The 18,215-nt window shown below is 41.7% G+C and overlaps 1 protein-coding gene across 9 annotated transcripts in view; it reads right to left on the bottom strand.

Moving 5' to 3' along the window:
* Positions 1 to 18,215, bottom strand: part of ODR4 (odr-4 GPCR localization factor homolog) — a 73,943-nt gene that overhangs the window by 11,599 nt on the left and 44,129 nt on the right. For 5 of the 9 annotated variants that reach the window (XR_014932536.1, XR_001556820.2, XR_001556822.3 and 2 more), the window contains one exon: positions 6,258 to 8,828. The exons of 1 other annotated variant lie outside the window; for it this stretch is intronic. Coding sequence is in view for 1 of the 8 variants with exons in the window: in XM_085510848.1 (XP_085366974.1) it covers positions 8,779 to 8,828 (50 nt within the window). In the remaining 7 variants the exon portion in view is untranslated. Of the gene's footprint in view, positions 1 to 6,257; positions 8,829 to 17,409; positions 17,471 to 18,215 lie in introns of those variants that run through there. 3 more of the 9 variants (XR_014932535.1, XR_014932533.1, XR_014932534.1) reach the window with 3 other exon arrangements.

The raw sequence follows: 18,215 nt of genomic DNA, 5'->3' as shown, positions 1-18,215 counted from the left end.
CCAAATGTAGATATTCCCATACTTTGATGGACAAGCATCAAAAGTAACAAAACAGAACTTTCAGCACTCAGTGCTGTATGGAAAAATACTTACTGCCCTGGGGGTGATACAGCAATGTGGTTTTATTGCCTTATTTGCACATGCTGATTGGGAGCTCAGAAGCAGGTAGATAAAGCCCTGGTTAGGCCCTGGAACAGGCTGCCCAGGGAGGTTGTGGATGCCCCATCCTTGGAGGTGTTCAAGGCCAGGTTGGACAGGGCCCTGGGCAACCTGATCTAGTAAATGTGTATGTTTGGTGGCCTTGCCAGGCAGGGGGGTTGGAACTACATGATCCTTGAGGTCCCTTCCAACCCAGGTCATTCTGTGATTCTGTGATTCTATGATTCTGTGAAAGTAGCTTAGAAAGAGATGGGGTGGAGAGATTTTCCAGCATGTTGTTTTCTAAGTGGTGTTTCTGGACAAAATAAAGGCGCTTGAACTGATTCCATTAGCAGCTGTATCTGGGCCATGGGTCCTTTCCCACACATATATGTTTCACAAAGAATCACAGCCCAGAAGTAGGTGGATCCACATGTGTGTATTTGTACACCTAGGCCATCAGGAAGGAAAACAGCCCTGGGGCAATGGCTAAGGCCATGCAGGGCAGCGAGGCTCACTGTGAGCTGCATTCCCAGGAAGCGATGACACAAGATGAAGTGCATGAGAACATTCTGCAACATGAGCTGCTCTCTGAAGGTCACCACATCCTTGCAGCACGTGGCTCTGCACAGGGATCCCACCAGCTACAGACGTGCCTTGGAGGAGACTAGCACCAATATGCAGTACCCCTTGCAAATAGCAGCATCAAGAACAGTACTCACTGCAGACAGTGGCTCTCTTTGATGCTTAAAATATTTTGTCAGTAAGGTGTTAAACATTTGTGGTTTTTAAAATAAATACTAGGGAGAACAGCTTTACAACTAGTGCTGTGTTAAATAAACTCTGACACTTTTCCTAGCTGAAAAACACGATTGGAGTCATTCAGCCTTACTAAAAGGGGATTTGCTATATTTTAGGAAAGGGATTAGAGTATAAACCCTGCTATCCTCAGCAGATAGATTAATACAAGTTTATTATACTGCTTTAGTCCTGTCTTTCTCATATTCTCTCTTATTCTATTTTTTCTAATTTTGTTTCAGATCCAAATAGATGCAATAATAGCACAAATCAATCCCAGGCTAAGGAAAGCTATAAAACACACCAGAGTATGGTTTGGCAGGGCACATTCTGCCTTTAAGTGAGGATTAAAAAGAGACTGATAGCTCAAAATGAAATAAACATATGCAGCAATTAGTACAAATTCCTATAATACTGAATTATTTCTCAGTTATTATTCAGCTGAAAAAGGCCAGTTTTAACAGCAGTTTTCCTTTTTATGGGCATAATTTAGGACTTCTATTGAGACACTTAGGATAGGAAACTGCCACTGATACCAAAGTTGTATGAGGATTTTAGTTAGAATTTTAAGAAAACTTAAATCCATAGCAGTGTCTGCAAGTTAGACTGAGACTCATTCTAAAGGCCAGCAAGAAGGCCTTTAAACCAGAACTCTTGTAAGAAGTTCAGCAGAGATCAGAAGGATTTCAGGAAACTGAATCTGATACAGACTGAAATTATTAGGAGTAAGACATTTATCTTAATCCTATTTTCATAATAGGAAACAGCCCTCTGGCTGACATTTCAGAAACCAAGAGCTTCTAAGAAAATCTGAGACATTCTCTGGGAGACTACGGGTGATTAAAGCCAGTTTTCCTGTGTTCTATCAAGGTTATGGCTCTGGGACTTCCAGGCATGAGCTGCTCAGCTCAGATCTGCTGCATAGCAAGCTTACTCACCTTGGGCAAAACATCAGGGGGACAATCTGATCTGGAAAGCTGATGCAGGGCTTTTTAATATATAGAACCCTGAAGACACCATCTTTTTAGCCAGTTCTCTTACACTTGCATGCCAGGAGAGGTAGCAATACCCTTACAAGACATTTGCACATTCCCCATGCACTGATAACTGCTTGCACTGCACTTTGTTCTGACAGCTGGGATCCAAAGCAAGCCTTTGCGGTATAGCAGTGACCATGAGCAACACAACGGCCCATCACAATGGAACACAGAACAACAAAGTACCTGTCCAGCACTAGTATGTCAAGGGGAGGGGAAAAAAATGTACTTTCACTGCAGCCAGTAATGGTTTTCTATGATGCCAGTGCATTGCCTTGCCTCCTGTAACCTTTGCTGCAAGTGCAACGCTTCCTCAATACAAGGTTTAAGCGTTCAAGAGGGAGATTTACAGAACTGTTGTAGTTCCCAAGAACACAGATGAACAAATGGACAGTTTGTGTAGTTTGGGTCTCTTTCAGCTTCAGCACTGAAGGTGTAAGCTAAAGGTGAGTTATAGTTACATCTGTGCTATGATGTCTAAAGCAGGCACAAGCAGCCCAGTAGCAATGAAGCACTACCATTTTGTTTGTTTCAAAACAAAAGAAAGAGGTCTGAAATCTAAAGGAACAAAAATTTAAACTCAGTTGTACTAAAGACCAGCTCATCTAGCCATGTTTAAAGGGAAAGCAGAAGTCAGAGCTGGAAGAGCTAAGGGTCCTCTTCTATCCATTAAGTCCTGCATTGCAAAAGCCAGAAAGTGATCATTCTGCAGGGAACCCAACTGGAAAACACTGGAGGTTCCCCATGTACATTGCTGTTGGACTAACCAAGACCAGGACTTGGATCTGTGAAACGTTTCTCAATACAGTGAAAAGTCTGAAGATGAAAATATTAGGGGACACTTTAATTAAATTTAGTTCCATCAAACACTTTATAGCAGAAAAAAATTTCCGACTTCTTCATGAGTTACCTTTATGCTATCAAATATTTAAACCATTTCTTGCAACCTCACCAGCCTCATCATTTGTAAGGCAAAATGACCTACAGTAACACATTTACTTGTACTATTGCTGAAGGAGGAACAAATTTTATCTGCTATGCTGCAATGAGGCCAACAATTGGCATGAGCAATCCATACTTAAGCACTAATGATTGCATTAACTCAACTTATTTTCTTGATTCTTAGAATTAGTGTACTATGGTTAGGCTGCAGTTGATGATCTTCAAGGTCTTTTCCAACCCGGGTAATTCTATGATTTTATGATGACCAGTACACCGAAGTCCACACACTAGTCATGTTCTCTTCCATTTCTGGATATACTGTTAATGTTAAATGAACAAGTTCAAGACTATTCTCTTAAAATCCTATTACTGGTCACCATCTAGCTTGCTCATTCAGGACTCTTCTGAAAACTTGGAGATATTTTACATATCACCTTACTAATTTCAAGGAGTCATATAAATTTTTTTTCTAAAAATAAGTCATCGGTGTTTGGTCCACCATCACAGTTTCCAGAAAGGAAATTACAGCAGCTAAGACATCACGCTTTGAGTTCTTGAGATGGATATTTTAACACCTTGAATTTTTGCCATAGAAATTTCTTCCATTAAATGAATCAGAATCTGGGGGGGGAAAAATGAGTAAAAAAAATAATACTACAATAGGCTGTGATTCATGTTTTCACTGTTAAGTGGCTGCAAGCATGCACACCATGTAAGCAAGGAGAAGAAACCCAGGCTAGTATATGCAACAGCAAATATGTGACACATCCACTGGATTTCAAAGCTGCATCACCGGCAAAGTGCTTTGACTCCATCATGATGAGTCCAGTAGGAAAATATGAATGTAAAGTAAGTTAGAAGGAATAGTTGAGGAAATTCTGGCGGTAGGAATCCTTTCCTGAACATTAGGTAAAATTTTAGTGACAGAATCACAGAACTGAAGGGCTTGGAAGGGGCCTCAAGTGATCATCGAGTCCAGACCCCTGCAAAGCAGGCCCCCTACAGCAGGCTGTGCAGCTCAGTGGCCAGGCTGGTCTTGAATATTTTCAGAGGAGGAGAATCCACAGCCTCCCTGGGCATCCTGTTCCAGTGCTCTGTCACCCTCACTGTGAAGAAGTTTCTTCACATGTGGGTGCAGAACTTCCTATGCTCCAGTTTATGATCATTTCCCCTCGTCCTGTCCCCAGAGACCACTGAAAAGAAGCTGGCCAGGTCCCTTTGTCTCCCAGTGATGTTAATTGTGATGATGTTAAACACACATGGTATAGAGAATTTGCAAGAACCACTTGGCATCTAAAATCTTTCATTTCAAACCTGGAACTTGATGACAGCTGTACACTGACTTATCACTATGTAGAAACTCCATGTAGGCCAGCAAGATGCAGGGAAGTAAGGAGGCAAGCTGTAGGTAGGCATGGCAGCTAACTAATGGCACCTATGCCTGAAGTGAAATGATTCACCATTTTCCCTACTAATACCAGAGATATGGTAGTAAGGAAGGAGAGTTTAGAGAAGTGCATTGCCATAAAGAAGCAAGCATTCTGATCATGGTTTGCTTACACAATTTTGAAGCTACATATTTTAAATTGACTACTTGTGCAACTTGGCCAGTGGTTTCCAATAACAAGGTGGAAATACAGATCACATCTTTACTGCACAAAGCAATAAAACAGCAGTCGGCAGCCAGTGCTTGCAAACATCCATCTTGCCAAAACACCCAAGGTAACTGCATCAGTCACTGGCTCTGCATACACAAGCTGAGGACTGGTGGTAGCATGGTCTGACAATCAGATTGAATTAGTTTACTTATGAGTGTGCCTCAGTCTACAGAACATAATCATATCTCCTATAAATCAGCATAATGTCATTGATCTGTCCTATTTTGGGCTGAGTTTGACCTGTAATGCAGGTTCACACAGTACAGGCAGGTGCAGAACCCGTAGTTCAGACATCACACCTGAGGTCTACATTCTGGACACGCAGCACAGACCTACATGACTCCCTTGTGCTTTCCAGCACTTCCCAGAGGTCAGTTTGATTGCTTTCTGAGCCACATCTCTCTCCTATCAATTACTATAGAAAAAGGTTGTCTGAAGTCCATACAGCACATAAATGAGAGCAACTACCATTGCAAATACCACTTTCCGAAGTAGTAAGTTAGCTTAGAAGGAGGGGAAAAGAGAATTAAGTTTCTTTATTCTTAAAAATTATATGCTTTTTTAATATGCTTTTCTTCAGGAATCAGTCTGGCCTGCAAAACTGAATTTGTACCTGGTATGGACTGCGGTTTATTTTCTGAAGATTTTCAACTTGATATATACTCAACAATTTAAGAGATTAAAGTAACTATTCTTGGCCAAGTAAAATACAAAAGATGTTTTCAGAGCATGAGTGCTTCTTTTCTTTCAGAGTATGTAGTCATAGCAGATCAGTAAGAGGACGAACAAAACCAGAAATTGCTATTTTTCCTTGCGCTGGTTTCCCAAACCACTGTGATGATTCTTCACAAGCAAACAAAGCTGAAAGCTTCATTAAGGAAGTACTCCTTGGCTATAAGCATAAAGTTTTCTTTCATTGCTAAATGTCAATAACAGATCCAACGTTTACATACAAGAATGATAGGACTGAGAGTTTCTAATTTTATCTGGTGAGTTCAGGCAAATTTAAACCCCTCGTAGGAATAGCCCAAGGAGGAGGAAGGTCCCATGCACATGGCCATCTTCTGCTCATTGCCATTCAGTACTGACTGCAGCATGATGCATCGCCGCAAGGCAGACAGGCCATGCAGACGTGACTGGCTGCTGATGTGCTCCGGCTGCTTACATTCTTGAGTAGTATCATGCATGTGGTGTGGAACAGCAAAGAGAAATAGTTTGACATTTTGAGGAGCAGGGAGGAAAGGCTGTGGTTTAGTACGTTCCCTCCCACCCCTCCTGCAGCAGCCCCCCACAGCCTGACACCAAGCCTGTTTTTCTTCAGTCTGGATATCAGCACAGGAGACGTGAGTGCCGGAGTGTTTCACAGCTTTGCCTAGCAATTATCTTTTATCTTTTGATAACATGCTGTACTCTACTCCTTCACACTCAAGAGCTTTCCTGCCACAGGCATTCTGTGAAGCAGCTCTGGAAACTGCTGTCCACTTAGTTTGGTGCTTCCTCTCCTTTTAAAAATATTTATATTGGAACAACCTATTGAAATATGCAAGTGTATACAGCAAATACCTTGAAACAGGAGACAACCAATTCTGCTGCCTTCATCTACTTGTTTGCTTGCTGCAGCAGAGAGAAGCCAAAGTACAGGGCTAGTCTTCAGGCTTAGACTAAAACCACTGGAACATGGAAATGAGTTCTTCCATTATCAGATAGAGTTTTATTTAGCCATTTGGAAAAAGATTCTCAAATCACACTGGTGAGGTTAGGGAAGGTCACAAAAAATGAGAGAAAGTCTCTGTCCAAAAAAAACCACTCATCCAAATTATTTCACTGTGTAAAATTCTAAACATGGAAAAAATACAGAAAAGGATAATAATGGCAATCTTCATGAACAGCTGTAGGATACATTTAACTTGCAGAGGGATAACTCCAAAGCAGCTTTAAGCCATCTTTGCAGACCCTACAGCTGAGGCCAGATGAGCCTATTCAATCACAGAATGTATCTCATAGCATCCTGCTACAATTCAAACCAGCTATTTCTGACCCTGGGGCTACTGAAGTTTACTACAAGCAGCACGTGTTGCCTTGCAGCATCTCTCTCAGTACCTGTTAACAAGATGGAAAGAGAATGGAGAAAGAAGTTGAGGTCTTTTTAAAGCATTTAGTTCATTTTCAATTATTTATAAAACTGTGATTTTTTATTGCATTTGGAAAGATTCATTTATTCATTTATATTTATTTCACGCTAAGCATTCATTTCTCCTTCATCCTCCTTTGTACCCCTTGCATCATCTCTGCAGTATTTCCTCATTAGCTATGCCTCACTTGCTATTTAGAAGTACCATTATTTGTTGGAACTATATCTCTGTGATATAATTTTATCAGCCTTTTTCTTGAAAAAATAAAATTAAAAAAAAAATGACTGCATCAGGTGTTTCAGATAAATGGGAAGTTTACACAATTTTCTTTCAGTGTCATTTCTCCAGTAAATCAAGGCACTCTTAACACTCTTGATCCAAATGATGCTAATATCTTTTCTTTGGCTGATATGGTTGCCTTAAGTTCTCTGATAAGAACTATGTAAGTAGCTGAAAAGTGGCTTGACATGTTCCTTCTGTTCATGTCAGATGTGCAACAGAATCATAGAATATTCTGATCACTCAAAGCACAGAATCATGGGATTGGACAGGACCTCTGGAGATCATCTACTCTAACCTTCCTGCTAAAGCAGGATACCTACAGTAGGTTGCACAGGAAGGAGTCCAGGCAGCTCTTGAATATCTCCAAATGAGAGTCCACAACTTCCCTGGGCAACTTGTTCCGGTCTGGAACTTCACATGTTCCAGCTTGTGTCTACTGCACCTTATCCTGTCATAGTGCACCACTGAAAGGAGTCTGGCCACATTCACTCGACTCCCACCCTTTAGATATTTATAAGCGCTGACCAGATCATATCTCAGCCTTCTCCTCCAAGCAGTCTCAGTAAACAGAGTCAAAATCCTTGCAGAAATCAAGGTACTCTGCCCTCCACACACCTATCCAGCCAGACATGGCATCACAGAAGGCTACCTGACCAGTTTAGCAAGACTTCCCCTCAGTGAATCCATGATGACTATTCCTGATAATCTTCCTCTCTTCCAATTGCTTGGAGATGATATCCAGAACGAGCTGCTCTGTCACCTTCTCAGGAACAGAGGTGATGCTGACTTTCCTGTAATTTTCTGGCTTCTTCTTCCTGCTCTTCTTGAAGGCTGAGTATACTGTCTACCCCCATCCATTCAGACACCTCTCCCATTTTGAAGACTATAGAGAGTGGCTTGGCAATCACTTCTGCCAGCTCCCTCAGTACTCATGGGTATATCCTACCAGCATTCATGGATTTCTGTGTGTTGAATTTGTCTAGACTATCTCTGATCAGATCCTCCTCAATCAAATAGAAGTCTTCCTTTCCCCTCTCTCCTGAGAATCTCCAGGGTCTGAGGTTCCCAAGGGGTAGTCTTAGCAGTATAGACTAAAGCAAAGAAGGCATTCAGTAACTCTGCCTTTTCAGTGTCCTCTGTTACCAGGGGACTCACTTCATTTAGCAGTGGGCCCGCATTTTCAATAGTCTTCCTTTTACTATTGAGTATCCTTAAAGAAGACAACATTCCCATATTTCTCTCAAGCAGTCAGACCCTTTTTCCACATTCCATAGATTTGCTCCTTCATGATTTGAGTTTTCCCATGAGCTCCTTACTCATCCACACCAGTCTCCTGCCACCTCTGCCTGATTTCTTATTGCTAGGGATCCACCAATCTTGAGCTTAGAAGTGGCTCTTGAATGTCAACCAACTCTCTTGGACCCCCATATTCAGTGCTCTTACACATGGGAATATCTCCAAGTAGGTCCTTGAAGAGATCAGAGTTGGCTTTCCTGAAGTACGGGGTTGCAAACCTTATTGTCCTGTTTCTTCCATGTAAGATCCCGAACTTCACTATCTCAGGGTCGTTGCATCCAAAGCTGAGTGCAGACTTCACATTTCCAACCAATTCTCCCTTGTTTGTAAGAACAAGTTCCAGAAGTACATCTCCCCTCGTCAGCTCCTCCACCACCTGCGTCAGATAGTAATCCTCCATGCACTGTAGGAACCTTCTGGACTGTGTGTGCCTGCAGATATCAGGGTGGTTGAAGTTCTCCATGAGAATCAGTGCTCACCATTGTGATGCTACTTTCAGCTATCTGTGGAAGGCCTCATCAATTTCCTCCTCCCGATCAGTTGGCCTGTAACAAACACTCACAGTGCTGTCATCCACATTTGTGTGCCCCTTAATTCTCTCCCATAAGCTCTCCACTTTTTCATTATTTATCCCTTGACAGAGATCCATACATTCAAGTCATTCTCTCACGTAAGGAAAAACTCCACTGCCCCGCCTAGTTGATCTGTTTGTCCTAAAAAGTACTTACCTGACAGCATTTGAGCTGTCCCACCATGTCTTCATGATTGCAATGAAATCACAGCCCTGCAACTGCACAGATATGTCTAACTCTTCCTGTTTATTCCCCATGCTGTGTGCATTGATATTCAAGCATTTCAGAGAAGAAAACTGAGCAGAGGAAATAGGTTTCCCTAAAGGGATGCAAGACAATCCCCCATAGGTATACACACAATTGAGGTGGTTGGCCTTCGGGCTCATGCAGTACTGCAAGATATAATCTTGATTAGGCTACAGTACTGGGATATAACTGATATAAACAAATCCCTGAGAGGGTTCTGGAAAAAAATAAAAGAGAAGATCCTTCAGCACAGGCATGTTAACATCACTTGAAGTAGGCAAGAATCAGAGCCAACGAGAAATTTATTAGTTAAAATAGTACAAAAGGTGAAAGCCCCGGGACAAGGGAGAGCTCTCTCTTTCCCTTAGAGTTTAGAATCCACCCGATTATAATGTTGTTGGGCTAAATGCCATTAACACCATGTCAAACTAGACAGGAATCCTCCTCAGGCACTGACTGGTAGTATTAATAAAGGAATTCTTCAAAAGGTTAAATGAGGTAGCAAATACCCAGAGAAACAAGAAAAGGCCAGTGGTCTATTTATAGCTACTTCATATCTCTTAACTTTGCAAATCTCACGTACATGTCAGTCAGGTAAGGTAATTAGCCCATTATTTTCACTGTATAGGAGCAAAGCCAAAGAACATGTTGAAACTACTTAAATAATCGAGAACTAACACCAAAACTTTGATCAAATCACTATGCTTTGTACCAAGAATTTTGAATTCCCAAAGGAAAAACTAATTATGAATCTCATCTCCTTCTTCTTTCTTTATTTCTTACGTTTCACCATTTCAAGAATAAATTCTCAAAATTTTCACCTCCTAACTCAAATTTGCCCTATAGTGGATACTAATGGATAAATAAATAATTGTCCTCAGAAAGTAAGAAGTTTTCACCAAAAAAAAAAAAAAAAAAAAAAAGAGCAGAGCCACAGCAGAGTGACTAGAACATGAAAACAATTCTATGGCAACAATAACAGCAGAAATGGTAAATGACCAGGTTCCAGTGCCTAGATTGTAGAAGAGTGCTGATAAGGTGCTAAACCCAGGCAGGCAGGGAGATCAGATCCAGAACTTAAGAGCTGCCACCACAGCAATTCCTCAAAAAAGCCCAGAGATGCAAAGGCTGGTAGCCCAGGCTGCTCCTCCATCTCCAGGCGCACAATTAGACCAAGACTTACTAGATGACAAGAGCTCCGTTGGCTGGTACAAGAATGGATCTATATTATCTTGAGAGGATAATGAAAAACATCATTTGGAAATCATAATTCATGTCCACTGTCTTTCTTTACATTCGTTCAAGCTAATCCATAAGCAGAGAACGTAAGCAAACAGGAAAAAAAAAAAAAAAAAAAGCTAGTACCTGATAAAACAAATGTAGAACAGCATCCAAAAGGCAGAGATGGTTATTTAAACTGAGGAAAATGAACAGTTTAAACGTGGTGATTGTGAGTGGTGCTCATGACAGATTGTGCTTGGTTGAAATGCTGTGTGGGGGTTTTTTTCTGTTTCTTTCCACAGAACGATTTGTATATGAACATCATGATGCTGGGCACAGGTGATGCCTCCCAACATTCCTGGTTGCCAGAAGTTTGCTGGCATAAGCCTGTCCTGGGCCTTCCCAACAGGAAGTTACTCTTCCAGTGGAAAAAGGAATCAGATTTGTTTATTCAAGTATAAGCACTGAAATTGAATCTCAAAATACCCCAAGGAAAATGTTCACAAAGAGATAAAGTTCCTTTACAGAATTTCATCTAGGAACGCACACGAATAAGGCCCTGGCTGTTTGAAGAATTCTCTACACTGAAAGGGCAAATGTTAACTGGAAAAGTAATTTCAACTTATTAAACTTTTACAGTAATTACTCAGTTCCTCCAAGGAAACAGAATCACTTCTAAAACTCACAATCTGCCATGTCTAAACAGGTGTGGAACAGGAACATATATATGCATATAGACATATAAGACAATATAAAATACACATAAATAGAAGCCAGACACTTTAGTAAAAAGCCAAAGCAGAGAAAGCACAAACTAGCCAGAATTTCAACTGTCAGAGGATATTTTCCAGGACTCCTGTTCAAATTAAAAAAAAAAAAAAAAAAAAAAAAATTACAGGCAAGCAGTAAACGTGTAACCCAAATTATTTTTACTGTCATTTTGCAGAGTATAGGAACATTACATTTCAGTGCTTCTGTTTCTATGACAAGGATAGTGCAGCAAACTGTCCAGAAACGGACATAGCAAATGGACATAGCAACTGTCTGACAACCATCCAAAGAGGAGTGGCTTAGAATAACTGAACTCTTCCATATGACGCAGGGGAACAGACCTAATGACCAATGAAGTATTCCTTCCAAACATGCTTCTGAGATTATATGCTGATTAAATACCTGTTTGCATTGCCAGTTTATTTCCTCATTTTGCTCTCAGTTCATCAGACTTAGATCTGAATCACATGATGACGTGCATATTAGGACCTATGAATAACTGCCCACCCCCTTTGTATGTCTGCCCCAGACATTCCTAGTCCTCCTGCAACCCTTTTCCCTTAATTTTATGATAATTTACTCTCACCACATTCCAGCTGTAACCCTTATACGCAAACCTCCACCTGAGCCTTGCATGCAGAGAACAAGCATGAGCAGTAGGACATTCCTGTGGTGTGTTCCCCACAGATCTGCCAAAAAGATGCCCTTGATAGACTGCAAAAAGACAAGATTATCACATACAATTAGTTGACCAGAAAGGATCTGAGCCAGGCTTCCCTGCTACCCATGACCTTCACATTTTAAATAAACTTGGAAGAGTAACCAGCCATTAGAGACAAATCTGAGATGGAGCTTAAGGAAATGAGTAGCAGCGCACTCCCCTTGCTGTTAGAAATGGTTTGTTTGAATTTTCTTCAAGGCAGGCAAACAAAAGTCAGGTCTGAAATGCCTCTTGTGGGGCCTTGAGGACACTGCTCAGAGGAGGATGGACCATGCAGCCGTTGCAGCGCTATTGTAAGACCCAGGCACTGTCATTCTTGGAGACATCAGCCAACCCAAGGTGAGCCAGGTGCACAGCAGTAGGACAGCAACTACAGTTTCACTGCAGCCTCTTCAGACCAGGAATAATATGGGTTGCTCTGAAAGTAATGCCTCCTATTTATTTCCATGAAAACTATGACAGATCAAAAGAGAACAATAACTTATAAAATTATTTGATAGAGCAAATTCTCAGCCACAAAACACTCTTTTTTTTAGCATATTTACCACTGTACATTTTCTCCAGCAGTGGACCCAAGCACTATGTCACACTCATAAAGATCTGCACTGGCAGAAGTGGCCCACTGTGTACAGAGGAGCTCACTTCATATACACTTCTATGACATCATGGGCCAACATAATAACATCAATCAGAACTGCCATTCATTCCATTTCAGCAAGCAAAGGCTACAACTATGAGTGACTGTAAGAAAAAGAGATCTCTCAATACCTGGCAACACATTTGTACAGAGACTGTAGGTGCACTACTGAAAAATTCCATGCTCACCCTTTACCCATCGTTCTGAGTAAACAGCAGAAACTCATGGCTGAGGAGAACATTTCTTTGCCTTTAGTAAGAGTGCTCCCTTCTGGTTGCAGGTCTGAAGGAAGATGTGATGCAGTAATCTTTTGCTTAAGTGTAAGTTCAGAAAGGCTGCAACATATCTATCTTTGCAAACATTTCATTAACAAACAGCATTTATGTAAACTCCACAATAAAATGAATACTAAATATTATCCAATTATGGCAATTGTTTTGATTTTGTAGAAAAACAAGCAATCAAGCCAATTAAAGAACATAGTGAATAACAGCAGTTGTTCTTTGCTTGAGACACTGGAATTCAATGTCCATACTGCTCAAAATGATTTCCAGCTGTCACACCTGACAAAGCAAAGGAAGTCTTATTTTGGTTAAGTTTCCATTTATGGCACAGTAGGACTTTTATCCAGCCAGCAAACACTTCACATTTCTCTTTACAAAGCATCTAGATGACTACAAACTGCAACGTGCACAGCCTGGGGACAGTTTGACGTACCTGAGAAAATAAGTAAACATGAGGCAACCTATGCCATTCTTACCTCATTTACCATAAAAAAGCATATAGAAACAAACCAAAACTAATCGCTTTTCACCTGCTTAGGTAACACTGGCTGTGGTTCATTTTAATAACGTTTGAGAAGATTGTCCCTACAAAATACTGGTTTCAAAAGCTACAAAATACGTTCATTTATTCTTTTCGGATTTACATTTATACTTTCTTGATGCAGCACTACTCTGCAGACTTCATTTCCGAAAGTATCCTCCATAACCAGAAGCAAGTAGTTCACATATAACCACTTTCATGTAGGCACAACTGTTATTATCATGAACAAACCATGGTACGCAGGTCTCAGGATGAAATGGGAGAGTTTCACCCTACAAGCACATTGCTGGAAACATTCCACATGTCCAGCCAGATGACTGCATTAGATAAATGTAACGCTGTAACTACAGATATGATGGCTTCTCCCTCTAAAAGATCCCATCCCAGATAGATCTGCAAATATTTTATGATTTCTCCAAGAATACCATTGTTTGTTGTTTTTTTGTTTTTGTTTTTCCTTTAAAATGTTAGATAGCAAAATTTAAAATGTACCAACATTTGCCTTCTCGGCCACATCTTCCAATCTTAGAAAGACGCTGGTACGTAATAACCCCGAGTAATAAGTAGAAGCAGATAGGACGGCAAGCTGCATATTATGTGACTGGTATTAGCGCTTCAGACACATGATCCTCTTCCTTTTCAAGGGCTAACACTGACCTCTATGGGTCAGTATGGCACATATAATGGTGCAAAATAGATACTGCCCTCCTGTCCAAACCACTTCAAATCTCAACCTAGAGCAGCCCAGGTTGAAAGAGCCCTCAATAGATCAGGAGGACCAGACACACACTGCAGGTGGCACTGAGCATGGATAGGACCCAACAATTTCTCAGCTACACATCAACATCTGAGATGGCAGGGACACAATGGTGACGCAGCCCTTGCTGCAAGGCAACACAGAAGACACACCTTGAGCAACCAGGAGAGAGGAGTGATACAGGATGGCCACCTGAGATGAGGACAGCCTGCTCCTTGTGACTCTTCAAATAGGCTGCTACCTGTGCATGTGTGGTACTCCCTGACATGGGGACTGCACACAGCAACCCCAGGTGACAGTGGGGGAAAAGCCAATATGCAAAACAGAATACAAATGCACAAATATGAACTGATAGTGCAAGGATGGATAGCAGGAAGATGGAAGTCTCACTCCAGCAATGGAGAGCTGCTCCCAGAGAACCTGCATTGGTCTGTTGCAGTGGCCATTCTTCAGAAGAATTCAGCTTCTGTGAAGAACCTGAATGCGGGACAACATTTTCAGGCTTCTTGTGCTTTGAGCTGCAAAAGAATAACATCGCAGCTTTGTGATGAAGCAAACACAAGAAACACACTGCTCTTCTTCCTGCTCCTCATTTTAATATTCGCCACGTTAATGACAAGGATGCAAACAAGCAGTTTTCCTAATTGGTTGTGGCTGTCAGGTGAGGTCCCGGATGATTGGAGGAAGGGTCACGTCACTCCCATTTACAAGAAGGGGAGCAGGGACGACCCGGGTAACTACAGGCCGGTGAGTCTCACCTCTGTGCCTGGGAAGATTATGGAACAGATCCTCCTGGACAACATGCTTGATCACATAAAGAACGAGCATGTGATCCGAGACAGCCAGCATGGCTTCACCAGGGGAAGGTCATGCTTAACTAATCTTGTGGCCTTCTATGATGGAGTGACGGCGTTGGTGGATGAAGGGAAGGCGACCGATGTCATTTACCTGGACCTGAGCAAGGCCTTTGACATGGTCCCCCATCACATCCTCATCTCCAAATTGGAGGGAGGTGGATTTGATGGGTGGACAACTAGATGGATAAGCAATTGGTTGAAAGGCCGCAGACAGAGGGTGGTGGTCAATGGCTCTATGTCCAGGTGGAGGCCGGTAACGAGCGGCGTCCCTCAAGGGTCTGTCTTGGGACCGGTGCTCTTTAACATCTTTATTAATGACATCGATGAGGGAATGGAGTGCACCCTCAGCAAGTTTGCTGATGACACCAAGCTGAGTGGTGCAGTCGATACGGTGGAGGGAACAGATGCCATTCAGAGGGACCTTGACAGGCTGGAAAGCTGGGCTCGGGTGAACCTAATGAGGTTCAACACGGCAAAGTGCAAGGTTTTGCACTTGGGCCGGAAGAACCCCAGGCACCTGTACAGGCTGGGAGGAGTTGTCCTTGAGAGCAGCTTGGCTGAAAAAGACCTAGGGGTCCTGATAGATGAGAAACTTAACATGAGCCAGCAGTGCGCTCTGGCAGCCCGGAAAGCAAACGGGATCCTGGGCTCCATCAGGAGAGGGGTGGTCAGCAGGGATAGGGAGGTGATCGTCCCTCTCTACTCTGCTCTTGTGAGGCCCCATCTGGAGTACTGTGTCCAGGTGTGGAGCCCTCAGTACAAAAAAGATATGGAGATTTTGGAAAGGGTCCAGAGGAGGGCCACAAAGATGATCAGGGGGCTGGAGCACCTCCCCTATGAGGACAGGCTGAGGGAGTTGGGTTTGTTCAGCCTGGAGAAGAGAAGGTTGCGAGGTGACCTCATTGCAGCCTTTCAATACCTGAAGGGAACTTACTCCCAGGAGGGGAGTAAACTCTTCGAAAGGGCTGATAATAGCAGGACTAGGGGAAATGGTTTTAAGTTGAAGGAGGGAAGATTTAGGTTGGATGTTAGGGGAAAGTTCTTTACTAGAAGGGTGGTTAGGTCCTGGAACAGGCTGCCCAGTGAGGTTGTGGATGCCCCGTCCTTGGAGGTGTTCAAGACCAGGTTGGACAGGGCCCTGGGCAACCTGATCTAGTAAATGTGTATGTTTGGTGGCCCTGCTAGGCAGGGGGGTTGGAACTACATGATCCTTGAGGTCCCTTCCAACCCGGGTAATTCTGTGATTCTGTGATTCTGTGGTTTAGTATCGGTTTCCATGCCAAAACTTCATTCACCTTTTTGTAACAAAGGTCTACTTAAGCAAATGATAAACAACAATAATTTTGTAAATCTTCCTGCAAGTACTTATCACGAGGTACAAAACTATCACAAAATAACACTAGTAATCAATTTAACTGGTGTTCTTGTGAAATCATAGTATGTGCTGTACATGTTGCTAGCAAAGAAAACACAGTTCTACATTAAAGACCTCATGAGTACCTTCCAGCCTAATGCTGTAGGAGTGACATCTCATCAAAAAATAAGAAAAAAAAGAAATTCTTTGTTAAAATGAATGTTGCCTACCTGCTGTTGGCTGATTACAGTGATACTGTATGTTTCTATAAGGTGTGAATTGCTCTTTAAGTAATCGTCTTGCTTTTGCTTTTTGGAAAAAGCCAGAGAACTTTCCAATTTAATGGGATCTTCCATTAAAAAGTAACAACTATCTCATAAAAAGGCATTTAAATATCATGCAAGGAAGCGAAAAAATGAAGTACTTGAAATCTCTGAAAGCTGAAATAGCCTAGGGCAGTCTTTTAGCAGATAGAAACCTATTCAAGCAAGAAAGAAAAGTAAGTGAAGAGAAAAAGAAAAAATTGGTACAAACTTTTACATAAATACCAGAAGTCAGGGAACTAATGCCAGTGAACTGTAAGTATAACTTTAAATAGCAATACTGTTATTTAGGTTCCCTCAAACTGTTTTTGTTTCATTTTGTTTTAAAACAGAGCACAACACATATACAAAAAATCAGAATGACAGAAGCCAGCAAGCGAATGCACAAGCTTTAAGTTCACTAAGTTAAATACGGCAAAATGTATTGAAAAGATTTTCTGGGCCTCTTTGTCTCAAGTCTTTTCACCTCTAGACATCCCTTTGGCTGTTAAGGCCCCAGGTTCTCTTATCGAGCCTTTTGGCCTCCCTCTTGGTCTCTCGGCCTCTAAGTCTCTACACGTCTAGGTCAGCTTCTATGTCTTTAGTCCTCTGGGCTTCTTGGCTTTCTCCAGCCACAAAGCATCTAGGCACGCTAAATGTCAAAAATACCGCCACCATCTCAACTTCCTGCAATTAGATTTGAAGATGCGAGGAAAATCTACAGTAATGCTTTACTTTGTCCTTTCATGCAGAAATCTTGGTGGAAAGTTTTGCAGGTCCCAACACACTTCCTGTGTTATTTTTAAGGATGAACTAATCAGAGTTTGCTGATTACGTATAACGTATAAATATACTTACCACTGACTGAGCAGAGCTTGGTAGGCAATCACCTGTAAGGTGTCTGGGTGCTACAGTTCTGCTCTACTGCATAGAGAAAGCAAGACATGAGTTGAAGGGAAGAAGGAGGACTCAGTTAAGGTATCACAACACACAAACTTGGCACTTCCAGGAGACACCTGGGCATGGAAGTGTCTTCCCAGCTCCCTTCTGGGGCCATCACTTGTCTTAATTTCCACAGGACAACGCTCCTTAAGCTTGTCTGAGAAACATATTGGGTGACTGCTGGACTTTTCTGGCTGCAACGCATCCAACTGTGTGTGAGACACAGTAGCAGAGGTTTAACTACAAATTTTCCATTGAAAACTAATTCAAATTTAACCGTTTCTTACTTGTACTTGCATTTGTAGTTCCTTACAGAGTAAAATTCTGTTTCCTTCATTTAGCATTTTGAAAGTATATTTTTTACATTTATGAGTAGATAGGTGTAATTTCAGTATTAGCACAATCCTTTTTATAAACAGGAGTCCTATCACAACTCAGAAATATTTAAAAGGCAATTAGAGATGTAGAACAGCAGCTTTCCTACGTACAGAAACAGTTCTCACACTGTTTTACAATTCATCTGTATATCTTGATTATTTTAATACACCTTTCTCTGTAATACCAAGGTGCCCATTTGTATCTCTTCCTTGGGCTCAGTTGTTTTTCTCCCTTCTCAATTATATCTACGCACTAAATCCTTTAAATCTCTATCTAGCCTGCAACTTCATTGGCTCAAACTAATGAACAGAATTTTTTAATTCCCTTATGATAATCCTATTACCCGTCT

The sequence above is a fragment of the Coturnix japonica genome, chromosome 11 (assembly GCF_054131305.1).
Source record: "Coturnix japonica strain WE chromosome 11, WE-NBRP24, whole genome shotgun sequence".
Taxonomy (NCBI): Eukaryota; Metazoa; Chordata; class Aves; order Galliformes; family Phasianidae; genus Coturnix; species Coturnix japonica.
The sequence above is the reverse complement of the archived record's forward strand: the minus strand, read 5'-3'. Positions and strand labels throughout refer to the sequence as shown.